Genomic DNA, 26,132 nt, shown 5'->3' with positions numbered 1-26,132 from the left:
GCTGATGACCAAGAGAAGACTGATGGGGCAGTAATTGGACAGATTGGATTTATCCTGTTTTTCTAAACTGGACACACCTGGGTAATTTTCCACATTGCCAGGTAGATGTCATTGTTGTAGCTGTTTTGGAACAGCTTGGCTAGGGGTGCGGCAGGTTTTGCAGTACTATAGCCGGAATATTGTCAGGCCCTTTGCAGTATCCAGTGCCTTCAGCCATTTCTTGATATCACATGGAGTGAATTGGATTGGCATCTGTAATGTTGGGAACGTCAGGACGAGGCAGAGATGGATCATCTACTTTTGAACCGACTTGCAAATCATTGAGGATGGGAATATTTGCAGAGCCTCCTCCTCCAGTTAGTTGTTTAGTTGTCCACTGCCATTCACGACTGGATGTAGCAAGACTGCAGATATTTGATCTGATCCATTGGTTATGTCGTCACTTAGCTCTGTCTATCACATGGCTCCTGCTGTTTAGTCTGCACGTAGTCCTGTGTTATAGTTTCACCAGGTTTGCAACTCAATTTTCGGTATGCCTGGTGCTGCTTCTGGCATGCTCTCCTGCACTCTTCATTGAACCAGGGTTGGTCTCCTGGCTTGATGGTAATGGTAGAGTGGGGGATATGCTGGACCAAGAGGTTACAGATTGTGGTTGAATACAATTCTGCTGCTGCTGATAGTCTACAGCGCCTCATGGATGTCCAGTTTTGAATTGCTAGATCTGTTTGGAATCTATCCATTTAACACTGTGGTAGTGCTACACAATACAATGGAGGTTGTCCTCAATGTGAAGATAGCCTTTGTGGAGATGAAGACCAATGTGATGGTCACTTCTACCAATACTGTCATGGGCAGATGCCACAGATAGGTTGGTGAGGACACAGTCAAGTAGGTTTTTCTCTCTTGTTGGTTCCTTCACCAACTGCTGCAGACCCAGTTTGGCAGCTATGTCCTTCAGGACCTGAAAAGGTTAATGCTAGAGACAGTGAGAGCAACCCCTCCCAGTGAAGTGATGATATTATAATAGTCACATGGTAATGGGCTTTGGAAGAAGAGAGTAGCAGCATGAAGGAAGCTAGCTAGAGTGGCTGTGGAGAGTGTGAATAGAGATGTGCAAATAATAAAAGAGTTATTAGTTGACCTTATCCAGACTTCGAGGCTTTATTAACAATGCCCTAGCTATGCAACAACAACAACAACACACAAGTAGTGTTTTATTCACACTTGACCTTTCTATAGCTGTTTGGTACAAGTGAATGGCTTGCTAGGCCATTTCAGAGGGCAAATAAGAGTCAACCACATTGCTGTAGGTCTGGAGTCACATGTAGACCAGACCGGATAAGGACGGCAGATTTCTCCCCTGCAGGGCATTAGTGAACCAGATGAGTTTTTATAACGATCCAGTAATTTCATGGTCACCATTACTGAGAGTAGTTTTTAATTCCAGATTTATTAATTAGCTGAATTTAAATTCCACCAGCTGCCATGGTGGGATTTGAACTCAAGTCCCTAGAGCATTAGTTGGGGCCTCTGTATTACTAGTCCAGTACCATTACCATTCTGCTCCCCTTCCTGCTGTACAATTCTATAAGAATGCATTTACTTTGTTAATGCTCCAGAAAATGCCACAAAAGACCAGGGTGTTTGGAATAGAATTTCAGCCCCCGTCTCCTTACCAAACAATAGTATTTACACTTTGAAAATCATCCATTAGCTGAGATGTGCTTTAGGGTGTCCAGTGGCTCTCTGTAAATGCAAGTCCTTACTTTAGAGGGGAAAAGCTATGGGGTAAGCTTATTATGGTATATGAAGTATCAAATAGCATAGATAATGTGATTGCAGAATATTAAAGTCAGCCGAGGCAGGAGAATGAGACTATTACATTTAAAGTAGTGAAAAGTACATTTTGAAAGAGATGGTAGGAAAGCATCCTAACCAAAGGTTGATAAATGTTTGGAATAATCCAGGAGTTAAAGCAGTGGAATGTAAAAGTTGAATGGAGTTTAAGGTGTATCTGGATGTTTGACTCAGTCTGCTGTATTATTACAAAGTGATGGATCAATGTACACCTCCCACAATGGCACCTAAAATCTGTAAGGGGAATTCCTGTTTCATAGCACGTGCAAAGGTATACTTTCGAAAAATGTATATGTGAATGTACACTTCCCAGATTCATTAACCCAATGGGCCAAATGGCCTCTTAAACGTTTACCTGTGTGATCCTGATCATATTGTTTGAAGGCTGTGATGACTTCAGATTTATGAGCATAAAACTTTTCACGTAAGGACTTCAGGGCAGATGCTTCAACCACACTCACTCTTGACATGAATAAAAACAGAATTAATATGTTAGAGGATCCAATTGTTTAATACATTTAAAAAATGAATATTAAGACTATACTGCCTTCAGTTTGTGAAAGGCAAAAACACTAAAGGTGAACTTTAAATTTAACCTGAGAAGTTGAGACAGCTGCACACATCTGTTTGTGGATAATATTCTGAATGAAACCAAACTCATTACAATAGCAACAACAACAACTTATTTTGCAAGCTTTGTGAAATCATTTCGACGAATGCTGTACAAATGGCAAAGGAACATGTCGGCCAGGATATGGGAAACACAAAACAGGCCTGAAGCACTGTCAAAGGGAGAAGACTGTAGGATGCTTTTGAAGAAGTGGAGAGAAGCATCAAGGCAAACTGGTTTTGGGGAGGGTCCAAAAAGCAAGGCGGAAGTGATTAAAAAATTAGTTTAGTGATAGAGTCCAGGAATGAATGCAGCAGTAAGGGAATGGAAGATGTGGACAGGGACCACTGACAAGGAGGTTGCTGAGATAATATGCACCAAAACTATGAAGCTGCTGATTGAGACATGGGGCACAGGAAGCTGAATTTTGCAGGAGCAGGGGTGACAGGTATGTGGGATTATGGTAATAAAAGCAAAATACTGCGGATGCTGGAAATCTGAAATAAAAACAAAAAATGCTGGAAATACTCAGCAGGTCTGGCAGCATCTGTGGAAAGAGAAGCAGAGTTAACGTTTCGGGTCAGTGACCCTTCTTCAGAACTGGCAAATATTAGAAATGCAAAAGGTTTTAAGCAAGTAAAGCAGGGGTGGGACAAGAGATAACAAAGGAGAAGGTGTAGATAGGACAAGGTCACAGAATAGCTGACCAGAAGGTCATGGAGCAAAGGCAAACAATATGTTAATGGTGTGTTGAAAAACAAATCATGAGTACAGATAGGGTGTTAACGGACTGAAACGGACTGAAAATTATGCGGGATTATTGCATGAGATGAGCTCAGTCAGAGTCCTGGAATAATGTAAAAAGCCCCTCCCAGTTCTTTAAGCTCAACAATTAAGGACAAGAGCAGCAATGGCATGGCACCACCATCACCTCCAAGTCACATCCTACCAATCAGAGGGCCGGCAGCTCTTAGTCCCAGCAGCGCCACCGGGAGCAGTGGCCACTGCTGGGACTGCACCCAGCATCGCAAAGATGATGTCGGGGAGTCCGGAACACAGGCAGGTTTCTGTTGCCTCGCCGGATTGATCGGTCGGGTCCTGGTGAGGCAAGAGTAACCGATTGGGGCGACAGGCGGGCGTATTGGGTGTCGGGGGTGGTTGGGGCATTGGGGGCGGCCCTCCATCGGGCACAGGATGCCTGATCATGAGGGCACCCCCCTCAGGATGTCAGAGAGCCGCCTGCTTTTAACAGGCGGCTTTTCTCAGGCCTGGCCACCCGACCAGCCACGGGTAAAATCCCCGTGGAGGCGGGTGGAGGCCCTTAAGTGGCTCCATTTTAGGCCCCCCCCCCCACACCTCGCCACCTTCCCATTCTTTGGAGGGCCGTAAAATTCCAGCCACTGTTCCGTCCCATCCCACCTGCTCCCCATCTTGCCCGCATCCACCTCCTCTATGTCCCGCAGCTTGTGCCCTGCTCTCCATCCCGCCCAGCTCTCTGTCCCGCTCCCTCTCCGTCCTGCCCGCTACCGCTCCGCTCTCCGTCCTGCCCCGCTCTCTGTCCTGCCCCCCGCTACCCTGCTCCCCGTCACGGCCGCTCCCGCCCCGCTCTCCCTACCAGATGCTCCTGGCCCACTCCCTGTCTTGCCACTCTCATCCCGCTCTCTGTCGCGCCTCAGTCCCCGTCCTGGCCACTCCCATCCCACTTCCTGTCCCAGCCTCTCCCATCCCTCTCTCCATCCTACCTGCTCCCGCCCCGCTCTCTGGCCCGGCTGTTCCTGCATTACACTGCAAAGGACTACCCTTCTTGCATCATGTGCTGCACCAGGACTCCATCCTCAGTATGCTCTGTCCTCAGTGTGATGTGTCGTCACTGCGCTCCATCCTCAGGGTGCTGCTTGGTATCCTGATCTCACTAGTCTTACACCTCTGTAGCAGGACCATTTAATCATGTATACTCACAGCACAGCAGGAAACCATTCAGCCCATCTTTGAAAGTGTTATCCAATTAATATATTCCCTTGCTCTTTTCCCACAGCCTTGGAAACTTTTCCTTTTCAAATATTTATCCAATTCCCTTTTGAAATTTATTATTGAGTCCTCCTTTCAGGCAGCGCAGTCCTGATCACAAGTGACTTGGTAAAAAATATTCTCCTCATATTATTGGTGGTGATGGAAATTATTCGAGAGGACTCTTCGGGACAGGATTTACTCCCATTTGGAAACAAATAGGCTTATTAGCGAGAGGCAGCATGGTTTTGTGAAGGGGAGGTCGTGTCTCACTAACTTGATCGAGTTTTTTGAGGAAGTGACAAAGATGATTGATGAAGGAAGAGCAGTGGATTTTGTCTATATGGACTTCAGTCAAGACTTTGACAAGGTTCCTCATGGCAGATTGGTACAAAAGGTGAAGTCACACGGGATCAGTGGTGAGCTGGCAAGATGGATACAGAACTGGCTCGGTCATAGAAGACAGAGGGTCGCGGTGGAAGGGTGCTTTTCTGAATGGAGGGATGTGACTAGTGGTGTTCCGCAGGGATCAGTGCTGGGACCTTTGCTGTTTGTAGTATATATAAATGATTTGGAGGAAAATGTAGCTGGTCTGATTATTAAGTTTGCGGACGATACAAAGGTTGGTGGAGTTGCGGATAGTGATGAGGATTGTCAGAGGATACAACAGGATATAGATCGGTTGGAGACTTGGGCGGAGAAATGGCAGATGGAGTTTAATCCGGACAAATGTGAGGTAATGAATTTTGGAAGATCTAATACAGGTGGGAAGTATACAGTAAATGACAGAACCCTTCGGAGTATTGACAGGCAGAGAGATCTGGACGTACAGGTCCACAGGTCACTGAAAGTGGCAACACAAGTGGATAAGGTAGTCAAGAAGGCATACGGCATGCTTGCCTTCATCGGTCGGGGCATAGACAATAAAAATTGGCAAGTCATGATGCAGTTGTACGGAACCTTAGTTAGGCCACACTTAGAATATTGCGTGCAATTCTGGTCGCCACACTACCAGAAGGACGTGGAGGCTTTGGAGAGGGTACAGAAGAGGTTTACCAGGATGTTGCCTGGTCTGGAAGGCATTAGCTATGAGGAGAGGTTGGATAAACTCGGATTGTTTTCACTGGAACAACGGAGGTGGAGGGGCGACATGATAGAGGTTTACAAAGTTATGAGTGGCATGGACAGAGTGGATAGTCAGAAGCTTTTTCCCAGGGTGGAAGAGTCAGTTATTAGGGGACATAGGTTTAAGGTGCGAGGGGCAAAGCTTAGAGGGGATGTGCGAGGCAAGTTCTTTACACAGAGGGTGGTGAGTGCCTGGAACTTGCTGCCGGGGGAGGTGGTGGAAGCAGGTACGATAGCGACGTTTAAGAGGCATCTTGACAAATACATGAATAGGAAGGGAATAGAGGGATATGGGCCCCAGAAGTACAGAAGGTTTTAGTTTAGTCAGGCATCAAGATCGGCGCAGGCTTGGAGGGTCGAATGGCCTGTTGCTGTGCTGTACTGTTCTTTGTTCTTTGTTCTATATCCCCGTCGTTTTTGTTGTTCTTTCCCTTAAGGTTATTGTATTTAAGGCTGTGGGCCCAGGTAGGTCACCACTTGCTTCATGCTCCAAGCTATCGGAGAATTGTGAAGGGGCTGACCTGGTGCTGCAATGTGTGGTCACCCTGTAGCACTGAGAGGAACCTGTAGATAAAGAGCAGTGCTCACGCAGCCACCCTGCACCATCCACTATATCAGCTTCCTATTCCCCAATGTATTTATGATGCTGCTACATATAGAGACCAGAGCAATTCCTCTCCCCTCGCCTATCACATTTATTTGTTTTCTGCAAAAATGATCATAACTTTACACACAGTTACAAATATCAGGTAATTCAGATATAATGACACCTTCATTGAAAACCTTTTCAACTGCATGTAGCCAAGCTGGAATACGAAACCCCAAAGTTTCTATTCACAAGCAAAATACTCTGAATGCTTCAAATCTGAAATTGAGCTGAAAGTGCTGGAAATACTCAGCAGGTCAGGCAGTATCTGTGGAGAGAGAAACTGAGTTAATGGCTGTTAAATTGGCTAACCCCCAAAAGCAGGTGTCTGAGTTACAATACATGATTAATGTGCACCCGCTCACAGTGTTGCAGGCATTGTGGTAAGTTCGTGTTGCTGTTGTTTTCAATGATTACTGTGTGCAGCCGACACTGCCTCCGCTGTTCATTGGCTGCACACATCCGCAGGAGACCTGATATCGCAAGTGGTTAATGCTACTTCAAGGAAGTCTGCAACTCTTAAAGGGGAGGTGCATTGTGGCTGCAAGAAATGATGGGAGTCACTTGTAAACTGAATCTGTGCTCTAATACTTTTGACCAATGGCTGAACATTCGAGAGAGTGAGCACCAAGGTTTTCTGGCAATAGAAATCTTGGTACAAGAAGTGGAGGGAAGGAGAGCCATCATGTATCTGTAGGGGGAGCAACAGGCCCTCCAGATTGACACTCAGGAGGCAGTGGGAACAAGTAATGGTGGAGCTCAATGCAAGGAGTGTACCTCCAAGATCACGGATGCAGTGCAGGACAATCATAGAATGGTTACAGTACGTCGAGTCCAGGCCAGCTGTCTGCGAGAGCAACTCAGCTAGTCCCACTCCCCAGCTTTTCCCCATAGCCATGCAGTTTTGTTCTCTTCAGATAATTATCCAATTTCGTCTTGAGTGCCTCGATTGAATCTGCCTCCACCACACTCTCAGGCAGTGCATCTCAGATCCAAACCACTTGCTACGTAAGAAAGTTTTCATCATGTCCCTGGTGGTTCTTTTGTCAATCACTTTAAATTTGTGTCCTCAGGTTCCTCTCAGTGCTACAGGGTGACCAGACATTGCCAGTTCGGATGAAAGGTCACTGACCTGAAATGTTAACTTTGCTTCTCTCTCTGCAGATGCTGTCAGACCTGGTGAGTATTTCCAGCAGTTTTTTGGTTTTATTTCAGATTTCCAGCATCTGCAATATTTTGTTTTTATTATAGAGATGCACAAAGGGAGCTTGGTATCCTCGTCAATAAGTCACTGAAAGCCAACATGCAGTGCAGCAAGCAATTAGGAAGGCTAATGGTATGTTAGCCTTTATTGCAAGAGGATTTGAGTACAGGAGTAGTGAAGTCTTGCTTCAATTGTATAGAACCTTGGTTCGACGGCAGCTGGAGTACTGTGTACAGTTTTGGTCCCCTTACCTTAGGAAGGATATTATTGCCATAGAGGGAGTACAACAAAGGTTCACCAGACTTGTTCCCGGGATGGTGGGACTGTCCTATGAAGAGAGATTGGGGAAACTGGGCCTGTATTCTCTAGAGTTTCGAAGAATGAGAGGTGATCTCACTGAAACTGACAAAATACTTAAAGGGATAGACAGGGTAGATGCAGCTAAGATGTTGGGGAGTCTAGAACCAGGGGAAATAATTTGAAAATAAGGGGGAAGCCATTTAGGACTGAGATGAGGAGAAATGTCTTTACTCAGAGGGTTGTGAATCTTTGGAATTCTCTAACCCAGAGGGCTATGGAAGCTCAGTCATTGAGTATGATTAAAGCAGAGATTGACAGATTTCTAAATACCAATGACATAAAGGGATGTGGGGAGAGTGTGGGAAAAAGGCAGTGAAGTGAATGTTCAGCCATGATGGTATTGAATGGTGGAGCAGGCTCGATGGGCAGAATGGCCTACTCCTCCTCCAATGTTCCTATGTTTCTGTGTTTACGGCCACCAAATCAGAGACTGACACTGAGTGGACTTTAGAGGCTGGAATAGAGGAGGAATCTGCACGTGGTGAGACACCAGGCATGAGTGCACAGGAGCCAGGGCACAGGGTAAGGACATCACAGGTGCCAGTTCTCTGGAGGATGAGATCACATTAGTTCTGTTACCGACTTTGATGGGGCCAGGCTTCAGAAGGCAGACACCCAAATGCATGGTGCATTGGAAAGCCTGCCAGCAAGCTTTCACTCAATGTCAAGGAGCATGGAGGAGTGCAGGCTCAGATGGTGCTGTCTGAAGCAGCGTCGTCAAGGCCTAGAGTTTCTGGAGGTTGCCCTCGAAGGCTATCTGCAGTCTCCTCAGTAGAAGGTCAGCAGCCTTCCACCAGCCATGCTGCAGCCACTGAGGAAGCAGCTCATAGGAGCACTAGGACAGGCAAAGGCACAGGGAAGACAGGCACTAAAGGAATGCAGGAGGGTGATTAGTTTATTTGTCTGCAAGATTTAGTGACTTTAAAATTGGAATTGACTTTGCATTTCCTGGTGTTTATTATTGTGTTGTAGGAAAGAGATTGATATGATAATGGTGAGCCTGTGGAATTCGTTAGCACAGAAAGCAGTTGAGGCCAAAACATGTATGTTTTCAAGAAAGAGTTAGATATAGCTCTTGGGACGAAAGGGATCAAAGGATATGGGGGGAAAGCGGGAACAGGTTACTGAGTTGGATGATCAGCCATGATCATAATGAATGGCGCAGCAGGCTCAAAGGGCCGAATGGCCTACTCCTGCCCCTATTTTCTATGCTTCTATGATCAGTGATATAGGGAAGGCACTGTTGGTGAATGGGGAATTGAGGTTGAGGTTAATAGTATATAGGGAGGCACGTTTGTGTTTACTGGAATCACACATTAATTATTTGATCCTGTAGAGCCCAGGCAGAAAAGGACTGTCTACGTTGTATCCTCCCTTCCTCCTCCTCCTCATTCTCCCACTCCTCAGCTTCTTGCCTGATAGCTGGTGCTAAGGACTGTTCCTTCATGATGAGATTGTGCAGCATGCAGCATACAACCACAAATCCTGACACACTCAGCTAAGTACTGTAGGGTTTCTCCAGAGTGGTCCAGGCAGCAGGAGCATAGCTTGAGGACACCAATGGTGTGCTCTGTAGTACTCCTTGTGGCAGCATGACTGTCATTGTAGGCTTGGCGTGCAACTGTCCAGGGATTCCAGACTGTCATATGAGTGGATAATCCTTGTTGCCTAGTACCCAGCTGTCAAATATAGATAGAACACAGGACTGCCAGAGAATGAAGGAACCAGGAAATGACCTGCATAATGCACAGCCTGTGGTCACATACCAGCTGCACATTGATGGAGTGGAATCTCTCTCGGTTCATGAAAATAGCCGTGTTCCCAGGAGACGAACGCAAGACAATGTGTGAGCAGTCAATGGCACCCTGCAACATGGGGTAAACCCTTGTGCTCACTCTGCCTGCTAATCTCTGACAATAAGGAATGAGAAGAAGTTGTCTGTCATTACATACAGAGCCTCAGCCTTCTGCAGCAGTGTATTGCAAACTGTGAGATGTTGCCTTTATCTCCAGCAGCAGCCTGGAAGGAGCCAGATGCATATACGTTATAAGTCACAGTCACCTTGATAGCTACAGGCAATGCTGTCCTTGCTCTGCTTTGAAGTTGCAGTTATGGCGACAGCACTTGGTAGATTTCAGTGACGACCTCTTTGGTGAAGCATGGTCATCTTAAGTATAGGCCTTTGCTGAAGTTGAGGTTGGAGAATTGCTCCCTAAAGATCTTCTGCGGATATGGCCTCCTGCTGAGAGCTCTTCTTCCCGTCCTTCTCCTCCTCCCTCTTCTTGCAGCTTGTCCTGCTCTGCGTGGCCTCTGCTCATTCTCTCAATGGTACTCAATTCCCAGAGGAATGCTGACCAGGTCACCCATGTCTGGAAGCAACTTATTTCAGCACATGTTTTTAAATGAACAGAAAAATACTTCAGCACCAGCCAGGCCACACCCTGTAGATTATTCATACTTTCACCAAATACAGGAAACCTCCAAGATTACATACAATTGGACCATCAGCCAGGAGAAATAAACAGCAACTAACCGGTAAGTAGTTTATGATCCCTTTAAATAGCGTAGGTAGGGAAGTGGGATGGGGTGGGGGGGGGGGGGGGGTGGGGGGGTTGCGGAGGGGGTATCCTTCATGCCACTTAATGTTGTGCTCAGCTTCATTAGGTTAAGGCAGAACATTGGCTGGAGTTTTGAGCTCCAAAATAGCAGTGCTGCTTTCAAATCCATGATGCACCCTGATTCATGTCATCTCGCTGCTGTGCATGATATCAGCAGTCGTTATGTGAGTGTTCCCAAACCCCTTTTCCAAGGTGGCATTCTGCGCAATTCCTGTTGGATCTTGAACCCTATTTTTTAGCCTTATTTGTGCACAGAGCATTTAAAATACGAATGTAACACATCCCAATTTAGCCCCCTTCACTTCAAATCAACGAGCTTACAGAGTTCTGACAAACAGGCGTCAAGCTGAAATGTTAACTCTCTTTTTCCACAGTTGCTGCCTGACCTGTTGAATATTTCCGAGAAATAATATATCTGTTTCTGTACTGTACTCACCTTTGCTGAAGTGTCAGCTTCCTTGTACATTTACTAACTCGATACTGGACAAAGCGAGGAACCAGGTCAGGACCAAGTTTGACATAAGCCCCTCGATTGCTGCACTCTTCATAGTAATTAGAGGCAGAGAAAATAGTAATAACCTGCATGAGAAATATTTCATTTAGTTGCGTCTGCAATTTAATTTCTGTCACAGAGCAGTCCACTTGCACTGGCATTAGCTATAATTTAATGAAGGTTGCTTTGCAAGCCAGAGCAGATAATCAAAGAATACTATTTTACCTTTCCATTGTGGCAGAGCTCATAGCCTTCCTGTTTGCATTCATGTGATCTTATCAGCAACTTTAAGTTGTATTTTTTCAACATTCGCTCTGTGACATCTTGACCAAAGTAACAGCCTCCCCCTCGGAAGCTGTTTGGGGCGCAGCCAGTTTGATTTCGAGGGTCACTCCAAAGAATGTCCACAATCTATTAAAAAAAGATAACCAAGTGAATAAATATTCAAATAAAAGCAAAATACTGCGGATGCTGGAAATCTGAAATAAAAACAAAGTGCTGGAAATACTCAGCAGGTCTGGCAGCATCTGTGGAGAGAGAAGCAGAGTTAACGTTTCGGGTCAGTGACCCTTCTTCAGAACTGACAAAGGTTAGAAATGTAATAGGCTTTCAGCAAATGAATGGCAGGAGGGGAGAAGAACAACAAAAAGGAAGGTGTGTTATAGGGCAGAGGGAAGGAGAGATCAAATGACAAAGATGTCATGGAACAAAGGCAAAGGGAGCGTTACTATTGTATGAAAAGACAAAGCATTAGTCCAGGGAGAGGGCTAATTAATTTCCAGGAGGCCAAGGTCCCAGATGCTAATAAATCTCCAAATCACTTTATCAAAAAGCATTGTATTCACCCCTGACTATTGATTTTATAACTATAATAGGCTGAGAGACACTAGAGGGTTCATTTAAACAAGGTTTTGGAGCTAAAATTATTATAGGAACATAGGACTGAGGAACAGGAGTAGGCCATTTGGCCCTTCGAGCCTGCTGTGCCATTCAATAAGATCATGGCTGATCTGATCATGGTCTCGATTGCACTTTCCTGTCTGCCCCCGCCCCCAACCCCACCCCCCCCTCCCCCCACTCCCTTGTCGATTAAAAATCTATCTAACTCAGCTTTGAACAAATTCAATGACCCAGCCTCCACTGCTTTCTGGGGAAGAGAATTCCATAGATTAACAACCTTTTGAGAAAAAAAAATTCTGCTCAGCTTGGTCTTAAAAGGGACACCTCTTATTCTTAAAATGTGTTCCCTACTTCTAGTCTCCCCCACAAGAGGAAATATCCTCCCGGCATCCACTCTATCAAGTCCCCTCAGTATCTTATATGTTTCAATAAGACACTTCTCATTCTTCTAAACTCCAGTGGGTAAAGGCCCAACCTGTTCGACCTTTCTTCATAAAATAAGCCCTTCATCCCTGAAAGTAGTCATGTGAACCTCCTCTGAACTGCTTCTAATGCAATTATATCCTTTTTCAAATAAGGAGATCAAAACGGTACACAGTACTCCAGATGTGGTCTCACCAAGGTCCTGTACAGTGCAGCAAAACTTCCTTACTTTTATACTCAATTCCCCCTGCAATAAATGGCAACATTCCATTTGCCTTCCTAATCACTTGCTGTACCTGCATACTAACCTTTGTGGTTCATGCACCAGGACACCCAGATCCACATTTATGTTATTGGCTAACATAACCCGATTGATGCAAAAATTAGAACAGTTGCACCTCTCCCTATCATGTATTCTTTCTGTTGTCTTATGCAACACAATGAGATACGTGGATTCCAGTTCCTTGAAAATCTCTAAAGGTTTATTACAGAGAAAACTATATACAGAACCTTTGTCTGGGTGTTACAGGTGCAGAGTGACTATGGCTTCTAGTCACATGACTACATCCTGGTACTTAACTCATTAGCATATTGAGTTCCTAAAGGGACATCACAATTAAGGCAATCATACAACGTCCCCTTTCTTTCCAAAGGGAAGTCTGGTATGCTACAAATACAAACACAGAAAATTGGATAATATCAAAATTAGTTATACGGGATAGAGATTATGAAATTTACAAGTATAGAAGCTTAAAAGTTTTTATTGTTTCGGTGGTTTGACAACTCTTCCAGATTTTGTTACGGGATAAACTTCTGGTGATGTGGGTTTCACCTTGGCTGTTCTTGGTTTGCAGACGTATTGTCAATGTGTTGGTTGTTGTCCTGTTGTTCCGTCACACCCTCATTGTCGGAGTGCATTCTTTCGAGTCTGCCATGCGCAATTGGAGTATTGCACACTTCTCTTAATTGGTTTTGGTTCCTTCTCAACACCGCTCCACTAGATGTTGTGATCTCGTAAGACCCAGGCTCACTGCATACTCTGGATACCTCTGTGGGTAACCATGTTCTCATTGTGGGGTGTATGACCCTGACCTTTTGTCCTATGTGTAGCTGAAGTAGTTCTGCTCCTGCAGCATCTTCATTCTCCCTTGTTTTTCAAGCAGTGTCTCCTGCATCTCGGAGAATTTGGACAGATGATGGCTTGGCAGAATCGTTCTTACTTGTCTGCCAAACATGACCTCTGCTGGTGACTGTAAGCCCATATCCATAGGTGTGGCTCCGAAGTGTAACATGGCAACGTGAAAATCTTGTTTCGTTGTCCTACACTTCAGGATAAGTGATTTGACTGTGCAAACCATTCGCTCGGCAAAACCATTAGATCCAGGGTAATGTGGTGAGGACATCTAATGGTTTATGCCCCATTTGGCACACATATCCCTGAAAAGTCTGCCTGTATACTGTGATCCATTGTCAGAAATAATTTCTTCAGGTGTACTGAATAGACTGAATATGGCACTCAATGTGTCTGTGATGACCATGCTTGAAATGTCTTTTACCTGTCTGACAACTGGAAATTTGGAGAAATAATCGGTGACTAAGATAAAGTTGTCTCCATTCACAGAAAATAGATCAGTGATGAGTTTGGACCAAGGGATTGATGGAACCTCGTGAAGGTGTAAAGGTTCTTTCTGCTGTTGTGGCTGGTGGCTCTGGCATGCCTCGCACATCCTCACTAACCTCTCGTGCTAGTCATCTCGTTGGCTCTATGCCCATATGGCCTTGGTAAAGTTGTAACAAGACGTCCTGTTGGAGAGTTTTGGGCACAATCACTTGTCTTCCTTTAAAGGTGACACCTCTTGAGATACCAAGTTCATCTCTATCAGGCTAAAAGCATCTGAAGGTTTCTGACACCTCTTTCATCATATCAGGCCATCATTCTATGATGACTGTCCACGGTGCCTTCGGTTGTGGGTCATTGGCTGTTTCTGATTGTAGTTGGTCACATTTGTGCTGACCAAAATGCAATAAATTGATTTTGAGCACATCTTCCACCTCGATGTCCATGCTGTCCACTTGTAGATCCAGTGGCACTTCTTCATTCTTGTTATTTGGACTCTTAAGCTTCTATACTTGTAAATTTCATAATTTCTATTCCGTACAGCTAATTTTGATATCATCCAATTTTATGTGTTTGTACTTGTAATATACTAGACTTCCCTTTGGGAAAAATGGGGATGTTGTATGATTGCCTTAAGAGTGATCCAAGGTGACCATTTTGGTACCCGGTTTGTAGCAGACTTCCATGTTGTACCCCTGTACTTTCCCGAAGAGTCACTGTAGTTGAGGTGGTGCACTTGTCAATCGTTTGCGCCAGATCATCTCCAGTAGTTTGTGGTCGGTTTCCACAGTGAACTGCTTACCAAACAGGTAAGTGTGGAGCCTTGTGATCCCAAGCACCAGAGCAAGTGTTTCATGCTCTATGTTTGATTAATTGGATTTTGCTGAGGATAAACATTTGGATCTGAATGCAATTAGTTTGCTCATTGCCTTTTCTGTGAGGCGTCGACTTCCAGGATTGTCTTCTTCCTTGGATCATAGTACTGCAGGGTACAGGCTTCTGCTGACAATGTTTGTTTGAGACTCAAATCTATACTCTTGCTGTACATATGGCATGTTTTTAAGAGCTCTCTGATGATGATGCTTTGACAGAAAAATTTGGAATGTATGGTGCCAAGAAGTTGAAACTTCAAGACATCTAATAAATCTTCCTTGTCTTGTGGGTTGGGCAAGTGCCTTACATCTTCGACTTTGCCTAGGTCAGGATGGATTCCGCATCCTGAATAGATGGAGCCAAAGAAATTGACCTGGCCCTTCGTCACAATCTACTACCATCAGAGAATGAAGATTTCGATCATGCTCTTCTTTGGTTTTGCCCATTACTGCAATATCATCGACAATGCATATACATCCAGGCACGTTTTCTATAATTCTGTTCATACACTGCTGAAACAGATCTTGACTGACAGATAAACCGAAGGGTAGTCTCTGGAAGCAATATCTTCCAAATGGTGTTCTGAACGTGGTGACTTCCTGAGAGTCCTCAGCTAGGTGTACTGACCAATATCCATGTTTAGCATCCAACGTGGAGAAGAATTTGGCTCCTGTGAACTTGGGATTCAATTCCTCTAGTGTTGGAATCATGTGGGGCCATCCCTTTAGGGAGAGGTTTAGACACCCTCTGATCTAGACATACCCTGATTGCTCCATCCTTCTTTAGTACACACATAATTGAGCTGCACCAGTCTGTGTGATAATGCACACGACAGATGATGCCATTGCGTTCCATCTCATCCAACTGGCGTGCAGGCTTTTCTTGTATATGAACATACGAACATACAAATTAGGAACAGAAGTAGGCCATTTGGCCCTTCTAGCCTGCTCTGCCATTCAATAAGATCATGGCTGATCTGTTTATGTCTCAAATTCCACACTCCCATCTACCCCCGACAACCTTTGATTCCCTTGCCTAACAAGAATCTATCTATCTGCGCATTAAAAATATTCAATGACTCTGCTTTTTTATTCTTCCTGCCAAAGTGAACAACTTCACATTTTCCCACACTTAACTCCATCTGCCAGATTTTTGCCCACTCAGTCAACCTATCTCTCAGTCTGCAAGTTCCTTATATACTCTTCACAACATACTTTCCTACCTATCTTTGTGTCATCTGCAAATTTAGCTACCATGCCATCACTCCCCTCATCTCAATCATTGATATAAATTATAAAAAGTTGAGGCTCCAGCACAGACCCCTACAGGACTCCACTTGTCACATTCTGCCAATCAGAAAAGGACCCATTTATGCAAACTCTGTTTTCTGCCAGCCAGCCAAACTTCTCTCCATGCTAATATGTTACCCCCTACACCATGACTCCACCACTTTCTGAGGCAGAGAGTTCCAAAGTCACACAACCCACTGAAAGAAAAAATGTTTCCTCATCTCTGTCCTAAAGGAGCAACCCCTAATTTTAAAACAGTGCCCCCTAGTTCTGGACTCACCCACAAGAGGAAACATCCTTTCCACATCCACCTTGTCAAGACAATTCAGGAGCTTATAAACTTCAATCAAGTCTCCCCGCACTCTTCTAAATTCCATTGAAAACAAGTCCAGTCTACCCAACCATTCCTCATTAGACAACTCGCTCATTCCAGGTATCAATCTAGTAAATCTCCTCTGAACCACCTCCAACGCATTTACATCCTTAAATAAGGAGACCAAAACTGCACACAATATTCGAGATGTGGTCTCACCAATGCCCTGTATGACTGAAGCATAACATCCTTACTTTTATTTTCAATTACTCTCGTAATAAATGATCGCATTCCATTTGCCTTCTTCATGACTTGCTGTACCTGCATACTAACTTTCTGTGACTCACGCACTAGAACACCTAGATCCCTCTGCACCTTGGAATTCTGCAGTTGTTCTCCGTTTAAGTAATACTCTGCTTTTTATTCTTCCTGCCAAAGTGAATAACTTCACATTTTCCCTCATTATACTCCATCTGCCAGATTTTTGTCCACTCACTCAACCTATCTATATTGGTCTGCAACCTCATGTCTTCTTAAAACATACTTTTAATCAAGTCTCACCTCACTCTTCTAAATTCCAGCAAAAACAAGGGCAGCACAGTGGTGCAGTGGTTAGCACCGCAGCCTCACAGCTCCAGCGACCCAGGTTCAGTTCTAGGTGCTGCATGTGTGGAGTTTGCAAGTTCTCACTATGACTGTGTGGGTTTCCATCAGGTGCTCCAGTTTCCTCCCACAGTCAAAGACTTGCAGGTTGATAAGTAAATTGGCCATTGTAAATTGCCTCTAGTGTAGGTAGGTGGTGGGAGAATGGTGGGGATGTGGTAAGGAATATGGGATTGAAGTAGGATTATTATAAACAGGTTGTTGGTCAGCACAGACTTGGTGGGCCAAAGGGTCTGTTTCAGTGCTGTATCACTCTATGACTTTCCCTCCTATCTTTGTGTCATTCATAAATTTAGCTGCCATACCATTGCTCTCCTCATCTAAGTCATTGATATAAGTTGTAAAACATTGAGGTCCCAGCACACACCCCTGTGGGATTCCACTCATCACATCCTACCAATCAGAAAAAGACCCATTTATGTTCTGTTTTCTGCCAGCTGGCCAATCTTCTATCCATGCTAATATGTTACCCCCTACACCATGAGCTCCTACTTTGCGCAATAACCTTTTATGTGGCACCTTGTCAAATGCCTTCTGGAAATCCAAGTACAATACCTCAACAGGCTCCCCTTTACCCACAGTGCATGTTACTCCTTCAAATAACTCCAATAAATTGGTTAAACATGATTTATTTTTCACAAAACTTTGCTGACTATTCCCAATTACCTTGAGTTTTTCTAAGCACCCAGCTATAGCCTCCTTAATGATCAATTCTAATACCTTACCCACAACAGATGTCAAGCTAACTGATCTATAGTTACTTGTTTTCTGCCTCCCCCTTCTTGAATAGAGGGGTTATATTTGCTATGTTCCAGTCTGATGGAACCTTTCCAGAATCTAGCAAATTTTGAAAAATTAACACCACGCATCTACTACCTCATTAGCCACCTCTTTTAAGACCCTAGGATGAAGCCCATCAGGACCCGGGGACTTGTCAGCCCACAGCTCCATCAGTTTGCTCAGTACTGCTTCTCTGGAGAAATTACTTCACTCAAAGTGTTATGAATCTTTGGAATTCTCTACCCAGAGGGTTGTGGATGCTCCATCATTGAATACATTTAAGGCTGGGATAGACAGATTTTTGGTCTCGCAGGGAATCAAGGGATATGGGAAGTGGGCAGGAAAGTGGAATTGAAGCCCAAGATCAGCCATGATCGTATTGAATGGTGGGGCAGGCTCGATGGGTCATATGGTCTACTTCTGCTCCTATTTCTTGTGTTCTTGTGGTGATTGTAATGTCTCCAAGTTCCTCTCTTCCTTCCACCTCCTGATTTACAGCTATTACTGGAATGTTTTTTTGTCTCCTCTATAGTGAAGACAGAAGCAAAATATTTGTACATTTTATACACCACTTCCTTATTATCTACTATTAACTCCCCATTCTCACTCTCTTGAGGATCAACACTCACTTTACTTACTATTTTCCTTTTTAAATATCTGTAGAAACTCTTGCTATCCATTTTTACATTTCTAGCTAGCTTCCTCTCATACTCTAATTTATTTCTCCTGATTAACCTTTCAGTCATTCTCTGCCGTTCTTTATATTCTGACCAATCCTCTGACCTGCCACTCATCTTTGCGCAATCATGTGCTTTTTCCTTAAGTTTGATGCTTTCCTTAACTTCTTTAGTTAACCATGGATGGTGGGTCCTCCCCTTAGAATTGTTCCTTATAGTAGGAATATACTTATCCTAAGTATTCTGAAATATCCCCTTAAATGTCTGCCACTGCTTCTCTATTGATCCATCCCCTAGCTTAGTAATCCAGTTCACTTTGGCTAGCTCAGCTTTCATGCCCACATAGCTGCCCTTATGCAAGTTTAAAATACTAGTCTTAGACCCATTCTTCTCCCTTTCAAACTGGAAGTAAATTTCAATCATATTTGCGGTCGCTGCTACCTGAGGTCAATACTTAATCCTGTCACATTACACAATACCAAGTCTAATATAACCTGCTCTCTGGTTGGTTCCAGAATGTGCTGCTCTAAGAAACTCTCTCGAAAGCAGTCTATGAACTCCTCAAATAAATAATAAAAACAGAAAGTGTGGAAAAACTCAGCAGGTCTTACAGCATCTGTGAAGAGAGAAGCAGAGTTAATGTTTCAGGTTAGTGTCCTTTCATCAGAACTCCTCAACCAGGCTACAATTGCCAATCTGATTTCTCCAGTTTATATGTAGATTAAAATCACCCATGATTATTACTGTCCCTTTATCACAAGCATCCGATATTTCTTCTTGTATACTTCATCCTACATTGCGATTACTGTTGGGGACTTGTAGACAACTTCCACTAGTGACTTCTTTCCCCTAGTATTCCTCATCTCCACCCAAACATATTCTACATCCTGATCTCCTGAACCAAGGTCATTTCTAACTATTGCACCAATGCCATCCTTGATTAACAGTGCTACCCCTCCACCTTTACCTAGCTTCTTATTCTTCTTGAATGTCATATACCCCTCAATATTCAGAACTCAATCCTTGTCATCCTGCAGCCACGTCTCCGTAATGGCTATCAGATCATATTTATTTACTTCAATGTGCGCGATCAATTTGTCTACTTTGTTATGAATGCTATGTGCATTCAGATAGAGAGCCTTTAGTTTTGTCTTTTTGTTATCTTTGTAACATCTAGTCTTGACTGTTGGTATGTTATTGGGCTTTTTTCTTTCTGTCCCTTCCTGCCATTCTCTGACCTTCATTTCCCATATTACTATTCTGCTCTCCTGCCTTGACTCTACCCCTTGATTTGCTACATCAACCAAGCTTGATCCCTCACCCCCCTTGTTTAGTTTAAAGCCCTCTCGACTTCCCTAGTTATACGGTTTGCTAGAACACTGGTCCCAGCACAGTTCAGGTGTAGACGGCCCCAACGGTACAGCCCCCAATTTCCCCAGTACTGGTGCCAGTGCCCCACGAGTGCACGCTGCACTTTCTGGGAGGGTCAACTGATGGCACTGTACCCTCTTTGATATGCAATATGGGGTTGCCTTTGAAATTTCCTATGGCGCCGAACCTGTCCGGGTACATTTGTTGTAAGTTGTGGACTGACTCAATACAGGTACCCTTCACAGAATCACAGAATCACAGAATCACAGAATAATACAGTGCAGAAGAGGCCCTTCGGCCCATCGAGTCTGCACCAATGCATTAAAGACACCTGACCTGTCTACCTAATCCCATTTGCCAGCACTTGGCCCATAGCCTTGAATGTTATGACGTGCCAAGTGCTCATCCAGGTACTTTTTAAAGGATGTGAGGCAACCCGCCTCGACCACCCTCCCAGGCAGGGCATTCCAGACCGTCACCACCCTCTGGGTAAAAAAGTTCTTCCTCAAATCTCCCTTAAACCTCCTGCCCCTCACCTTAAACTTGTGACCCCTCGTAACTGACCCTTCAACTAAGGGGAACAGCTGCTCCCTATCCACCCTGTCCATGCCCCTCATAATCTTGTACACCTCGATCAGGTCACCCCTCAGTCTTCTCTGCTCCAGTGAAAACAACCCAAGCCTATCCAACCTCTCTTCATAGCTTAAATGTTCCATCCCAGGCAACATCCTGGTGAATCGTCTCTGCACCTCCTCCAATGCAATCACATCCTTCCTATAATGTGGCGACCAGAATTGCACACAGTACTCCAGCTGTGGCCTTACCAAAGTCCTTACCCTTGGTCTCTTCTGCTGTACTGGGTACCTTGGTGACCTCGTGGATAGTCACAATGTTGAGGTCCTTGCACACTAGTGGTCCTGCCACTGCTGGTCCGTTCGTGTCTACCAGGTAAAAAAATTGTGGTCTCCATGCCGCTTTGCCATAGCTGCATTGCATTGTTAGTGTGCCACTGCAAGGAATGGGTAACCCATTGTATGCAGATAGTTTTGCAGTTGTTGGTTGTATCATTAATTTCCAATGACCCCAGTAAATATCCTTCAGGATTTAGACTGGTAGGATACTTGCACTAGCTCTGGTGTCAATCTTAATCTGGAGTGCATGTTTGCCAGCTTTCTTTGGGCACATGATGTTATGAAGGTATGAGGGGCAAATTGGCTGAGGTGGATTGGGAAAATACATTAAAAGCTATGACAGTACATAGATAATGGATAGTCTTTAAAGAAATATTACATAGTTTACAGCAAGTATACATTCCTTCAAGGCACAAAAACCCCAAAAGTAAAGGCAGTCAACCGTGGATAACAAAGGAGTTAAGGATTGTATAAGATTAAAAGAAAAGGCCTATAAAGTTGCCAGAAATAGTAGTAAACCTGAGGATTGGGAGGATTTTAGAATACAGCAAAGGAGGACGAGAAAATGATAAAGAAAGGGAGATTAGAATATGAATGTAAGATAACAAAAAATATAAAAACGGACTGTAAAAGCTTCTATAGCTATGTGAAAATGAAACATTTGACTGAGACAAATGTGGGTTCATTACAGGCAGAGTCAGGAGAATTTATAATGGGGAATAGAGAAATGACAGAGAAGCGAAATAATTACTTTGTGTCTGTCTTCACTGAGGAAGATAAAGAAATCTCCCAGAATTAGAGATCCAAGGGATTAGGGTGAATGAGGAATTGAAGGAAATTAGTATTAGCAAGAAGATTGTATTGGAGAAATTAATGGGGTTGAAGGTTGATAAGTCCCCAGGATCTGATATTCTAAGAGTGTTGAAAGAGGTAGCTATGGCGATAGTGGATGCATTGGTGATCATCTTCCAAAATTCTATAGATTCTGGAGCGGTTCCTGCAGATTGGAAAGTCGCAAATGTCATCCCACTATTTAAGAAGGGAGGGAGAGAGAAAACAGGGAATTACAGACCGGTTAGCCTTACATCAGTCATTGGGAAAATGCTAGAATCTATTCTAAAGGATGTGGTAAATGGACACTTGGATAATAATGATCTGATTGGGCATAGTCAACATGGATTTGTGAATGGGAAATCATGTTTGACGAACCTGTTGGAGTTTTTTGAGATGTTAATAACAAAATTGATAAAGGGGAGTCAGTGGACGGGGTATAGTTGGATTTTCAAAAGGTCTTTGATAAAGTCCCCCACAGGAGGTTGATTAGCACAATTAAAGCACATGGGATAGGAGGTAATATACTGGCATGGATTAAGGATTGGTTAACAGGCAGAAAGCAGAAAGTAGGAATAAACGGGTCATTCTCACGTTGGTAGGCTATGACTAGTGGGGTACTGTAGGGATCAGTACTTGGATCTCAGCTGTTCACAATATACATCAATAATTTGGATGTGGAGACCAAATATAATATTTCCAAGTTCACGGATGACACAAAACTAGGTGGGAATGGGTGTTGTGAGGAAGATGCAAAGTAGCTTCAAAGGAATTTGGACAGACTTAGTGAGTGGGCAAGAATGTGGCAGATGGAATATAATGTGGAAAAATGTGACATTATCCACTTTGGTAGGGGGAACAGATGTGCAGAGTATTCCTTAAATGTTAAGAGATTAGAAAGTGTAGATGTACAAAAGGACTTGGGTATCCTGGTCAATAAGTCACTGAAAGCTAACATGCAGGTGCAGCAAGCAGTTAAGGCAGCTAATGGTATGTTAGCCTTTATTGCAAGAGGATTCGAGTACAGGAGTAGTGAAGTCTTGCTTCAATTGTATAGAGCCTTGGTTAGACCAGACCTGGAGTACTGTGTGCAGTTTCGGTCCCCTTTCCTTAGGAAGGATATTACTGCCATAGAGGGAATGCCAACGAATGTTCACCTGACTTGTTCCTGGGATGGCGGGAATGTCCTACGAAGAGAGATTGGGGAAACTGGGCCTGTATTCTCTAGAAATTTTGAAACCTACAAAATACTTAAAGGGATAGATAGGGTAAATGCAGGTAAGATGTTTCCCCTGGGTGGGGAGTCTAGAACCAGGGGACACAATTCCAAAATAAAGGGGAAGCCACTCAGGACAGAGATGAGAAGAAATTTCTTTACTCAGAGGGTTGTGAATCGTTGGAATTCTCTACCCCAGAGGGCTGTGGAAGTTCAGTCATTTAGTATGTTTAAAGCAGATATTGACAGATTTCTAAATACAAATGACATAAGGGGATATGAAGATAGGCTGGGAAAAAGGCATTGAAGTGGATGATCAGCCATGATCATATTGAATGGCAGAGCAGGCTCATTGGGCAGAATGGCCTACTCCTATGAACGTTTCCAATTGATCATCAATACAATGTGTCCGGTTCACAATGTGAAATGCCTGCTTTTCTTCTGGCTGAGAATCGCTCCACTCTGAGTCTTGTCTCAGGTGTGTTTCGCTGTGGACTTTGAGTATCAGCTTGTATTTATGCAGGACTCTGGCGCTCTCCTTGCTGCTGTTGCCATGTTGCTGCACCTTTCTTCTGTTTGTTTGTGTTCTTTTGAGAGTTCTGGCTGTCTTTGGAGCTAGATCTCTTGCATAGGCGTGCCCTGTATCCATTTGCACTGCACACCTTGCACAGGTCTTAAAATGCAGCACAGCTTTGCGATGCGTATGACAAACCACACCTACCACACAGCTTGCTTGCTTGTTGTAACCTGGTTACTATGCCAATACGGTTAACTACACCTAGTGCTTGCAGGTACCATTGTCCAGCTACACTGGCTTTGTATTTCCTGCCATCTTCTAGTAGCGCATCAATGCTGTGCCCTTTCTTTTGCCCCACAAGGTCTTTTTGAAATGCTTCAATAAGTGTTGAGACAATCACCAGTTCTACTAGTCACTGCAACAGCTCAGCCTTCAGCCTTGTCTTCTGCACTGATGTGCTGGGCTCGCCCATTGTTGAGAATGGGCGATTATTGTGGAACCTCCTCCTCCTTTCACTTGTTTAATTGTCCACCACCATTCACAACAGGATGTGGCAGGACGGTAGAGCTTAGATCTGATCAGTTGGTTGTGGAATCGCTTAGCTCCATTGCATGCTGCTTCCGCTGTTTGGCATGCAAGCAGTCCTGTGTTGTAGCTTCACCAGGTTGACACCTCATCTTTAGGTATGCCTGGTGCTGCTCCTGGAATGCCCTCCTGTGATCTTCATTGAACTATGGTTGATCCCCTGGCTTGATGGTAATGGTAGAATGGGGGATATGCCGGCCATGAGGTAAACAGTTTGTGGTTGAGTACAATTCTGCTGCTGCTGATGGCCCACAGCGCCTAATGGATGCCCCATTTTGTATTGCTAGATCTGTTCAAAATCTATCCCATTTAGCACCTGATGGAGGGTTCCCTCAGCATGAAATCAGGACTTTGTCTCCACAAGGATTGTGCGGTGGTCACTCCTACCAATACTGTCATGGACAGATGCAGCTGCAACAGGTAGATTGGTGAGGACAAGGTCAAGTACATTTTTCCCTCTTGTTGGTTTCCTCACCACCTGCTGCAGACCCAGTCTAGCAGCTATGTCCTTTAGGACTCAGCCAGCTCAGTCAGTCGTGGTGCTACAAGCCAGCTCAGTCAATCGTGGTGCAACTGAGCCACTCTTGGTGATGGACATTGAAGTCCCCACCCAGAGTACATTTTGTGCCCTTGCTACCCTCAGTGCTTCTTCCAGTTGGTGTTCTACAAGGAGAAGCACTGATTCATCAGCCGAGGGGGGCTGCAGTAGGTAGTAATCAGCAGGAGATTTCCTTGACCTGATGTTATGAAACTTTATGGGTTTCAGAGTCAATTTTGTGAACTCCCAGGGCAACTCCCTCCCACCTGTATAGCACTGCGCTGCCACCTCTGGTGGATCTGTGTGGCCGGTGGGACAGGGCAAACACAGAGATAGTGATAGTGTCTGGGATATTGTCTGCAAAGTATGATTCTGTGAGTATGACTATGTCAGGCTATTAGACTAGCTGCTTTGATGGAGAGTAGCAGGTGTTTGACAGTGTTCTCTGTCTATTTTATTTCTAGCACTTCAGCTTGTATGTTTACACAAATAGGCAGTTCAAGACTTTTGCTTCAGTTTTTGCTCGACCTTATTTACTTCCTTAACACTTGACTAGTTTAAAGATTTTTTTAAAGCTTTGGCTGCATGAATGTAGACTCTTGTGTTTGGGCGTTTCCCGTGCTTTTTTTTGGGACGTCTCCTGTACTGGGGCCGAGCTCGATCAGCCTGAGAGAGGAATTGGGTTTTCCCAGTCTTTTTTTCTGCCACAGAACCTTAAAAAAAATTTTTTAAGCGCTTCAAAGCTTTTTTTTAAAACCGGGATTTCCTTGACCGTCGGCACAATATGCCTTCTTAACCAGCTTATCGACCTGTCCTGCTACAAAGAACAAAGAACAGTACAGCACAGGAACAGGCCATTCGGCCTTCCAAGCCTGTACCTTTTCACTGGAATGACAGAGGTGGAGGGGCGACATGATAGAGGTTTACAAAGTTATGAGCGGCATGGACAGAGTGGATAGTCAGAAGCTTTTTCCCAGGGTGCAAGAGTCAGTTACTAGGGGATATAGGCTTAAGGTGCGATTTGCAAAGTTTAGAGGGGATGTGCGAGGCAAGTTTTTTACACAGAGGGTGGTGAGTGCCTGGAACTTGCTGCCGGGTGAGGTGGTGGAAGCAGATACGATAGCGACGTTTAAGAGACATCTTGACAAATATATGAATAGGAAGGGAATAGAGGGATATGGGCCCCGGAAGTGCAGAAGGTGTTAGTTTCGGCAGGCATCAAGATCGGTGCAGGCTTGGAGGGCCGAATGGCCTGTTCCTGTGCTGTACTGTTCTTTGTTCTATGTTCTTTGATCTTGATGCCTGTCTAAACTAAAACCTTCTGCACTTCCGGTGTCCATATCCCTCTATTCCCATCCTATTCATGTATTTGTCAAGATGCCTCTTAAATGTCGCTATCGTACCTGCTTCCACCACCTCCCCCGGCAGCAAGTTCCAGGCACTCACCACCCTCTGTGTAACGAACTTGCCTCGCACATCCCCTCTAAACTTTGCCCCTCGCACCTTAAACCTATGTCCCCTAGTAACTGACTCTTCCATCCTGGGAAAAAGCTTCTGACTATCCACTCTGTCCATGCCACTCATAACTTTGTAAACCTCTATCATGTCGCCCCTCCACCTCCGTCGTTCCAGTGAAAACAATCCAAGTTTATCCAACCTCTCCTCATAGCTAATGCCCTCCAGACCAGGCAACATACTGGTAAACCT

The 26,132-nt window shown here is 44.4% G+C and overlaps 1 protein-coding gene across 4 annotated transcripts in view; it reads right to left on the bottom strand.

Moving 5' to 3' along the window:
* Window positions 1-26,132, bottom strand: part of ppef1 (protein phosphatase, EF-hand calcium binding domain 1) — a 194,423-nt gene that overhangs the window by 19,830 nt on the left and 148,461 nt on the right. For all 4 annotated transcript variants that reach the window (XM_068039833.1, XM_068039832.1, XM_068039835.1 and 1 more), the window contains 3 exons: window positions 11,146-11,331; window positions 10,864-11,006; window positions 2,213-2,319 (listed from right to left, as the gene is read on the bottom strand). In XM_068039833.1, the coding sequence (XP_067895934.1) occupies window positions 2,213-2,319; window positions 10,864-11,006; window positions 11,146-11,331 (436 nt within the window). The remainder of the gene's footprint in view (window positions 1-2,212; window positions 2,320-10,863; window positions 11,007-11,145; window positions 11,332-26,132) is intronic.

This window comes from Heterodontus francisci, chromosome 10, assembly GCF_036365525.1.
Source record: "Heterodontus francisci isolate sHetFra1 chromosome 10, sHetFra1.hap1, whole genome shotgun sequence".
NCBI classification, from domain to species: domain Eukaryota; kingdom Metazoa; phylum Chordata; class Chondrichthyes; order Heterodontiformes; family Heterodontidae; genus Heterodontus; species Heterodontus francisci.
Note: the sequence above shows the minus strand (reverse complement) of the source record. Positions and strands in the feature narration are given on the sequence as shown.